Raw genomic sequence first — 10,363 nt, 5'->3', positions numbered from 1 at the left:
AGTCATGGAACTGTAAACACTCACAAACTTTAGATATATATATACTTTTTATTTTTTTTGTCGTTGATTTTTTTGTTTTGTTTTTCTATTTTGTTTGTTTTGTCGAATCAAGAACTTTGCCAGTGCTATTTCACCATGGCAACAACTTACCTTTATACACTCCTTGTCTGAGGTATACTGATGCATTTGTCATCATTTCATTTTTCACACCTCATAACAAAGATTTCTGTCTTTATCATCCCCATTGTGTCAGGTTGTGATGCATTATTTCTATGTATGAGGATTCAATTAAAGACGTTCCACACACACAAAAGAAATGACATTTCTGTGTTTCTAAGAGCACAATGTTTATTGATGTCATAAAATAATCTTATTTGTCTGAGCTAAGACACACGTTGCAGATTTTGTATAAACAAAGTTCTTTTGTACTGTCTTAGACCGTACTACTAGTACTACTACAGTTTTACTTTGGTACAAAAGCAAAAACAGAACAGCAGTCCTTCATACTGTAATGAATGTTTGTAATACTTATAATTGTATGAGTAGCTTGAATAACATCTTACTCTATAAGAAACATAATGAACTAGTGATGGGAAGTTCAGTTCTTTTGTTATTTTATTATCAACTATAGCTTCATATTTTATCATAACCTTCGAAACTGAACGCTCACGGCAATGAGCACAACAAAGAAAATAAAGACAGCTATGGATGCCAGAATTGTGGCCACGATGTTGAGGATGTGAGCAGTGGAGGCATAACGTCGGGCACCATCTTGATCTCCAACCACCTTGCGGTCTCTGGACTGAAATCAGCAAAAATACGCATGAAAATAAGAATCTAGTTTTTCTTTTATAAGTAAAGAACTCAGTAATCCTACACACTAGTTACTAGAGATAGTGTTGAATGTGATTTTTTTTTTTTACATCAAACATTAAATATGGTATGGGAAAAAGTTTTACTTATTTCTTGATGTGAAAAGATAAAAATCTGAGTACCGGAATAACTAATGAGTGCTTTGCATTAGCTGATGAGTAGGTTGGACGTTTATCTTTTAATTGTCGTATCACAACTTGAGAGTTTTCATCATATTTATTGAGTTGAAAAAACTTCAACATATTATTTTTTCCAAATTAAAATTCAGAAAGTGTTGCTGCTTTTTTTAACCTTATGATCCATCCATTTGATCTGGACCCAAAGTTTTTGAACTGGTTTCAGAAGGAAGGTCATTTAAGTTCCTTGATATCTGAATTTTGCTAAACGAAGGTATCGCACTGTGATCTCAAGTTAGGTTATTTTTCATTTTCACTAATCCGGTCCAGAGTTTTCTAATCATTAGTTATGTAACTTTGAAGTTAATCTAAGCGCTGAGAAACAAACTGCATGATAGTCCTTAACCACAATCCGCACGCGTGTACTTCTTTCCTTTTCGAATCAGAAACAGAAGCTGCCTACATATAAGACAAATCACTGAAAAAGACGCTTTGCATAAGCTCACCTTGATGGAAAAAATGAGAGCTGTCAATCCAAGACAGAAACAATTTCCATAGACAAAGTTCCACAGCGACCAGACGAGATGATCCTTCAGAGGGTCAGGAGTGTGTTGAGCAAATCTAGGACCCCCAGGCTGTCCAGGGAAGCCATCTTGTCTCCTGTCCTGCAGTCCGACCGTCTCTGCAGGGTAAGCTTCAGGGGAGTACCCAGGATTCATTGCTCTCAGCTGTGGATTGAAGGCAGAATTTTCACCCCATCTAAAGTGGTTTTCCTGCATGTGCTGCTTGTAGTTTACCGGTGGTACATTAACCTCTTACCAATAGTGGTACAAATGCAGAGTTGGATAGTAACTAGTTACATTTATTCATTACATTTACTTGAGTAATTCTTTTGAAAAATTTACTTTTAGGAGTCATCTTACTACACTGTACTTTTTACTTTTACTTGAGTAATTTAATTATGAAGTATCTCTACTCTTACTTGAGTAATATTTCTGGATTCTCTACCCACTGAATTAAGAACACTCAGTGACCAAAAACACGTTCTGACCAAAAACTCACCAGACAGAGAGACACACCTGCAGTTTTCGTTAAAGTTTTATGATTTTTTTTATTGAAAGTAACTGATTTGGAAACATTTTCTTCTTCCTGATTTTATTTCTTGATACTTATTTAAATTACTGTCATTTTTTGTCCTTAAAATACCAAAATGTCTAAATAACTTTTACAGTTTGATCTGATTGATGATGTAATTTCTAAATATTAAATGATTGATCATTTGATCAGTTACTCCATAACAGTCAGTTACTTAGAGCAGAGGTGCCTAAACTTCTTTTGTCACGTGGGCCAAAATTGTTGAGTCAAAAATATTACCCCAAGAAAATAAAACGAAAACTAAAATCAAGTAAATGAAGTCGTCCGATTTATTTCTGTTTTCATCAACTACCTGTGCTATTTGTGTCATTCTTCAACTGCAGTTGGGGGCCACATGAAACCAGTCCCAAGGGCCACAAATGACCGTCGAACCGCACCTTGGACACCCCTGGCTTAGAGGTTCTAACTTTTTACTTTTTAGTAATTTGCTTGTTTCAGGGCAAATTTTAATTTTAGTAAAAAAAAAAAAAAGACTTCAGAATGACTTAAACGGTGAGGTGTTATGCAAACCAACTTTTTTGAGCTTTACGTCATGCTGTAACATCCTGGCCTCATCAAAAACACACCTGTTGCTGTGATTCATGCCATGCATGTCGGAAGAATCCTTGTGTCCTTGTGTACGGAGCTAAAATGATGACAGCTTACACTGACATCGAGAAAGAGATTTGGAATTGGAAAAAAATAAAACAAAAACTTAAAAAAGTAAAACATTGCCATTGAAAAAAGGAAACAGTGACTTTGAAGTACTTATGACGATACTCTCATTTTATGCTGCATCTTTTTTTTCCCCCCAATGAAGCGAGTTTTCAGCGTCACTAGAGTTCTTCATACGCCGTGTTTTTGCGTCCTTAACACTTGGTTGCACAACAATCTGCCACCTAGTTTCCCAAAGCTCCATCTTGGAGCTTCAATTCCCAAAGAACATCCCAGAAGAAAGTTTTACTTCTGTTTTGGGTCAATTAAAATATTTAAATTATTGAATTTGTGTCAGGTCAGTTTGACAACTGAATGTTTCCAGAGTTGTGTAGCACTAAGTTGTTAGCCCCGTGTTGAAAAGCTGTTGCTCACCTCCTCCGATCAGTCGGTCTCCGTGAATGAAGACGATCTGCTTCTTAGTTGTAGTTCATCTCTGGAAAACTGCAAATATTTATTCTCTTTTATACTCCTACTCTTACTCGGGTGTGATCAACTTTTCACCCAACGACCAATCAAACCATTTTTAGCCGATGTCCTGCGTTTCATGCTTGTCACAGTGACACAAGTTACAAAGTGCTTCTGTTTCGTGCAAACCCTGGAAATAGCTTCACTTGTGGTCGAGCCGCAACGTGTGTGTAACTGCTGTTGGGAAACAGTGTGGGCAGCATCGGTGGTGTAAGAAAACACAGGTCCCAAAAATGTTTTAAAAATTGTTGCAAGTATTTTTATTGCATGAAACTTTTTCTATTTGTCTTAATAGGTGAACTCTACATATAAATTGAAAATTTATTCATTTTACACATTTGCAGCCCCCCCTGCGTCTATTTGTTACATCRATACTGTTYGGGTCAATTTGACCCGGCAGTCAAGTTAAAGTGCAAAAAAAGATTAAAAATGTCCAATTCTATTTGTTTCCTTACAGCTATGAATCTTATTTCACCACACACACATAAACACAACACACCACACACACACACACACACACACATGCACACGCAGACACACACAAACCCACTTTCTCCCTGCTCTCTTTACTTCACAATGAACTGCCAGAAAGCAGGTGTTCATACAACTTTTGACGGGAACCTATTCTGTTCCCGTGGGTAAACTCCACCCACACTGAGTGGACACTCAGTAGAAGAGGAGGAAAACATAAATACTCTCTGCATGACTCATTTATCTTGATTTTAATTAGCAGGTCAATTTGACCCGGAACAGTATGTGTGTCTCAAGTTCAATTATAAAGATCACCCTTTGAAAAAAAAAAAATTAAATGTAATATAAAAAAATTTACCAAAGATCACTTTCAAGGAAATTATTGTTTTTTTTTGTGTCTAGGTTTTTTTCAGTGGACATAAAAAATGTAAATCCCATTTTTTATGTCCAAATGAGTAATTGAGTAAGTTGTCGTCATTAATCCTTAATTTCTGAGAAATAAMAAAACATAATTGCACAAATTTTGATTGAGATGGTTAGTATTAGAGTTAATAATCAAATTAAACAATTTTGGAGGAATTTTTTTGTTTCTGACACTATTGCATGATAAAACTCTCCCCGGGTCAAATTGACCCACAAWCATTATTGTTGTACCTCAGAAACGAACATAATAGGAGGATTAAATTAAAATCAGATAAAATATTATGTAACAAAAACAGATTCAGAAAGAAGATTAGAAAAAACAAAAACTGTAAATGTTATCCCATCTAATTTCCCGCCTGTGAATCTTCATGGATACATTTCTCCACACCATAAGTGTCAAACTCAGTTTCATTTTGAACCATATCAAAAATCTAAGTATTTTTAAAGGACCGGTTGTGCCAGAATGTATTGATATAACCTATTAAACTGTTAAAATATTGATTAATAGCTGTTCCTCCGAGGTTTCGGGTTTATTTTTGTGGGGTTTTTTGTAATCAAAATCATAGATTTTTTCTGTGCCAATTTACTCATATTTGTAAGGAATTTTTACAGTTAGTTGCGCTAATGTGCTGTAGATGACGGATGGAGAGCAGGCCGACGAGAAATGGTGAGAAGAAGCTGAAATGTGGCAACATCATGACAGCTCTGCTCTGTGGCGCATCCAGCTGTTATCTGGTGAGCTGCTTTACATACAACACTGTCATTGTTTACCGTTTGGCTTCAAAGATAATCTGTCAAACTGATGCTCGTTTCCAGGGAAACAAAATTGGTCGTAGAGCATAATTAGGTAATACTTGTAATGTTTACGCGAAATCTTTAAGAGCAAGAACACGACGTACAGCCAAAGACATGGTGGTGGTTTCAAAAGATTTGAACGTTTGATTTGGTGCTCAGAGTCTCAGAGTATTTGGGCTTCATTGACACTTATGTAAAAAATAAAATAAAAATTAATTAATTAAATAATGTCAGCTTCAAGAGTCCAAATCTTTTTCTGACTTGGTCCATTAAATACGATTTTCATATTAAATGATCAGCTGTGAATTTGTTTTCCAGTTCAATAACAAATATCTAAACCTTTGTGCAGAATTTTATAAGCTAATTGATTAATATGACTATTTTTGACATGGTACAACATACAAAAGAAAATCATATGTATTTTTTTTTCGGGCTTATTCTGTAAGCATACCACCAAATATAGAGACTGCTGTTGAAATCAGATTTTACTACATGTCACAGCTCTGTCACCAACACCGCCAGTAAAACCTGGTGGTGATCAAACTACAGCGGTGTGAAGAAGCGTTCACCTCCCTTCCTGGTTTGATGTTTGTCAAAACATCAAACCAATTTGAATATTAGTTAAAGACAAAAATAAACACAAACACAGTTTTTAAATGAATGTATTTAGTATTTAGGTAGAAAACAGGCCAACCTATGTGGTTGTTTCATGTTGTGTTAAAAACAAACACCCAAAAGTGTCGCACAGTTAAAATCTAGGCCTAAAGTGATGCTACATGGTGTCATCATGGCTGACAGTAGTTTATTATGAACTTTATCCCGTAAATAAGTTGGTTATTCCTTTTGAACAGTAATCGGCTTTTATAAGCAGGTGGTTAGCATCATAGTTTCAGAAAAGTTTTTTTTTTTTATTTGTGATGAAGCAAAGAAAATGATTGTTGCTGTTTCTAATGGCAGGAAGGAATCGATATTTTTATAATTAGTGATTTTATTATTTTGATTCCTCTCACTACTTTGACTTTTCTGTCAGGAAACCCAACCAACGAGTTGAAAAGAGAACAAAGACGCTGAATAACAATGGAGCTTATGAAAACAGAAATCAATGTGAATAACAGAACTTAGGATGAATGAATAATTATGAACTTTATTAGATCTTTACTGGAGCAAAGAACAAAGCAACATGCTGCACAGCTTTGGAAACATCTTTAGCAAAACGATCAGTGAGACACAAAAAGTCGTTCACAGCACTTAGAAAATGTTTTGGGTTTTTGCGGTATAATGTAAAACTTTTCACTGTCATGGGATGCAAAATGACATAAAATATTGCCCATGCTTTGTTTATCTGTAAATTAGAGAGCGATTAGATGTAGATAAGTCTAGCCACATTTCTATTGTCCCATGTAAATATCTTAATTTAATTTTCCAACCTTTAATTAGGTCGGAAAAAACAATTTCTCAATTCAACATTAGGACTAAAACACTTGGAGGTTTTGCAAAGCATTATTGCTTTTAGTACTCAGTACAAAATCGCTCTTTGTTATACATCAACAAAGCTTCTCAAGGCTGATATAGTAAAAGCTGTAACTTGTACATTGTCTTACACTGATCACGCGGTATCTCTGATGAGTCTACAAAACAAATTCAACTAAAACCAGCAAAAAGTTGAACCAAAGCTTGATATGGAGATACACAGCAAAGCAAAACAACCTTTTCCCAAACCTTGGAAGAAGTTTTCAGAACTCAAACCAGAGATTAGTTTATGGCCTGCAGGTTTCATCTTTATCGTCTGGCATATGGATTTGGCTGCTATTAAAGTTAACCGGAAGTCACTGGTTGGTGCGGCAGCAGCCTTGACACCTCTGGCACCTCAGTGGCAGCTGCCACAAGACGTGCCACTACCAGCTGCCACTGCCATGAATTTAGCTTCCTGAGTTTGGACCAATGACTTATTCATGTAATGTGTCACCCATGTATTAAACCGCTACAGCTCCCAGGGTTGCAGCAATTCTTTTGCGAGGACAGTTCCCTCTTCCAAAAAGTTTATTCTTGACTCGGTTAATAAGAATACATTTGTGAGCCAGAAACAATAATTTACCCTGTAAATAAATTGGTCATTCCTTGATTCCTTGACTCCACTAACCTCTAGGAGTCCTCTTCCTGCGTCCCTTCGTTCTCCCCTGGGCGTTCTTCGGTGACATTGTTGACTCTGAACTGAGCACTCTGTGTGGTTGTAAATTCTGTTTTGGCTCATTTATGACATTTGAACTTCTGTATGGTGCAAAGCTTGGACGGGGAGTTCGGTAGGGATTCTGTGTCATTGTCCTTTGTCTAATTTCTTCAGCCAGAGAGTTTAGTAATTGTAGTTTTTGAGTTTTGTTTCAGACTGGAGTGTTTTTTTTAGCTATAAAGGAGTGTGTTTGTGTTTGTTTTAGGTTTGCAGACCCTAAAGTCTTTTTACTATCCTTTGTGTTTCCAAGGCCCTGACGTGGAAAAAAATGGAAAAATAAATAATTGACCGAAGTTGAGTTTCCTTTGATTAGTGACCTCCACTGTTTTTTGTAAATTGTGTTACATCGTAGCACATCGCCATCGTAGAGTGACAGGACTGTAATGGTTGTTAAAGGTTAAATGCAAAGATGGCTGCAGCTCAATGGGGCCCACCGGGGAAAATATGAATACCGTTAGAGCCATAGATCTGAATTATTAACAATTTCTGGATTTATTGACAGAAACAGAATATTTACAAGAATTTCTGTCTAATTATGATCCTGAACCAGCAACTTTGGCCCCTTATTCTAACATCAAAAATCAGCCTACATTGACATTTTCAACTACTAGAACACAAACTGTCCCATCCACAGGGAACAGACCGAGGAAACCATATGACTATATTTGCTGATTCTCCCTTTACCGTCTACATATCCCTGAAATATTGTAATATGTGCCATAATGTTTATACTCCAAATTTTAAATTCATTGTTTTGATCACTTCTGACTTTTCTGTCAGAAAAAACAAAACCGTGACTTGAAAAGAGAACAAAGACACAGAAGGACAATGGAGCTTATGGAAGTAAATAAATGTGAATGACAACAGAACTTAGAATGAATGATTATGAAATTTTATTGATGGAAATCAAAGAACAAAGCAACATGCTAGAAACATCTTTACCAAAATGATCAGTTAAACACAAAACGTCATTCACAGCACTTAGAAAATTTTTCATTTTTTGGCTGTAAAATATAAAACTTTATTGTTATGATTGTTAGTTCATATATATTTATCAGGGATGCAAAACTATAGAAAGTGTTTCCCATGTATAGGATCTATGTGATTCAGAGATGTAGATACATTTAAGTCACATTTCTGTTGTCCCATGTAAAAGCTGGTTGTCATGGTAACTTGATGCTCTAAACATATGGACTAATAATTTAATTTAATGGTAACTCTGAGTAGGTAGGAAAGAACAACTTCTCAATTCAAAATTACAACCAAAACTCCCAGATGTTTTACAAAAGAAATTAGTTTTTGAGTTCTAACGCCTCAAAATCAAACCACCAACAAAGGTTCTCAACACTGATATATTAAAAAGTGTAAATTGTACATTGTCTTTCACTGATCATGCGGTATCTCTGATGTGTTTATAAAATAAACTCACCTAAACATAACTAAAAGCAGAAAAAGGCTGAACTAAAGCTGGATATGGTTATAGCATTGCAAAACAACATATTTTCCAAACCAGGAAGACAATTCAGATGTCAAACCAGAGATTAGTTTATGGTTTACAGATTTGATTTGTATTGACTGGCCCTTTGACTTGGCTGCTTTCAAAGTGAACAGGAAGGCATTGGTTGTCGACTTTGTCACAAGCGACAGTCACATATCTATAGTCACTCTGAAGATCAGTAACGCTGCAATCTTTTGTATTGACTTCGAGGTCATGCAGCCGAACTTGGCTGGTACTGGTGCACAAGTTGATCTTTTGTCTCATGCCAGAGCTGTTGCAGATCTTCACATAAAGTTTTTCAGCTCCTTTATCAACGAAGGACTGCCTAGATCTGTCACAGAGTTGGTATTTTATCAGGTAACTGAAAAAAAAAAAGTCAAAACCTGTTATTTTATTACATGGGATAAAAATCAGCAAGTTAACAAAGCAAATACTTTCTATAGAAATATTCTAACTCTTGTGACTGAATTTATTTGCAATTATTATTTGATTTACAATCAAATAAAAATCTACATACAGTTGCTGGTGACTAGGTGTTTTTTATATGGGCATATATAATATCTTTATGTGTGGAATCAACAGGTATTATTATTATTATTATTATTATTATTATTATTATTATTATTATTATTATTATTATTATTATTATTATTATTCCTGTTTTTATTTTAATTATGTAAAGCACTTTGAAATGCCTTGCCGCTGAAATGTGCTATACAAATAAAATTTGATTGATTGATTATTATTATTATTATACATATGCCATTAAGACTGTGTGGTGATTTCAGGAGAAAGTAACCAAGTAATATTTAATATTGCGTTTTAAGTAGTGGTGCTGCATCTATTAGTAAAATGACTTTTCTTTTTATATTATGGAACTGCATATTTTACCTTTTTGTTAAAAGAGGGAACTTTGTCAGTGAAATTAGGATCTAACATGACAGTCAGAACAAAAAAAACCACAATCCTTTATTTCCATACATGAACAAGCAGCCCTCAATAGAAGTTGATGTATATTCTGTGGTGTTTGTTTTTTTTATTCTTTTTTGTTCTTTTGCTTTATTTTTCAAATGTTCTTGTATTTACACTGCTCAATAAAATAAAGGGAACACTTTCACATTTAAGTGAACACTGAGGTGTTCCCTTTATTTTTTTGAGCAATATATTCACTTATATCACCAATTTATACTTTTTGCATGTTTGCATTGAGTGTTGGGTATTTTATGAACCTCAAGGGAATTAGCCTGTTAGCTTGGATAATTGTGAGTTGCATGTTTTGTAGTTTCCTTTCTTGCTATTATACAGCCCAGTATTTTAGTTAAGCATCACTAAATAGACCAAAGCAAGTCGTACACTGCTTTGGTCTAGTGTGTCCAATAACTGAATCCCATCAAATTGGGATGATAAATGGGTTTTATTTTTTCCAGAGTAACTTACTTTTTCCATTCAACCTTTGAGGAAGTGACAAATTGCTCCAGCAGAACGTGTTTGCGGAAAAATTGGTTGTAGGCGTTGTTGTTAGGATTCTTCTCACAAGGAAAAGTATTGTAGGCTGTGTTCCCTCCAACCGCCAGGACAAGGACAGCGATCAGAAGAATAGCGTTCATCTTTCTAAAATGACCAAAAAAAAAAAAAATAAATAAA

The 10,363-nt window shown here is 35.1% G+C and overlaps 1 protein-coding gene across 1 annotated transcript; it reads right to left on the bottom strand.

Moving 5' to 3' along the window:
- Nucleotides 1-427: 427 nt before the first annotated feature.
- LOC103472739 (dispanin subfamily A member 2b-like) lies at nucleotides 428-1,711 on the bottom strand. The gene is made up of 2 exons (XM_008422560.2): nucleotides 1,496-1,711; nucleotides 428-802 (listed from the first exon to the last, which is right to left on the bottom strand). Exons 1-2 carry the CDS (start codon nucleotides 1,706-1,708, stop codon nucleotides 644-646), a joined length of 372 nt encoding a protein of 123 aa, XP_008420782.1. The 5' UTR covers nucleotides 1,709-1,711; the 3' UTR covers nucleotides 428-643.
- Between the last annotated feature and the right edge of the window lie 8,652 nt (nucleotides 1,712-10,363).

The sequence above is a fragment of the Poecilia reticulata genome, linkage group LG11 (assembly GCF_000633615.1).
Source record: "Poecilia reticulata strain Guanapo linkage group LG11, Guppy_female_1.0+MT, whole genome shotgun sequence".
Classification (NCBI taxonomy): Eukaryota; Metazoa; Chordata; class Actinopteri; order Cyprinodontiformes; family Poeciliidae; genus Poecilia; species Poecilia reticulata.
The sequence above is the reverse complement of the archived record's forward strand: the minus strand, read 5'-3'. Positions and strand labels throughout refer to the sequence as shown.

What these genes read in the sequence shown, in the direction of transcription:
- LOC103472739 (XM_008422560.2), bottom strand. Translation starts at nt 1,708, where the DNA reads ATGAATCCTGGGTACTCCCCTGAAGCTTACCCTGCAGAGACGGTCGGA. An exon ending in CTCTCATTTTTTCCATCAAG is followed by an intron (nt 803 to 1,495) that starts GTGAGCTTATGC and finishes TGCTGATTTCAG; the next exon opens with TCCAGAGACCGCAAGGTGGT.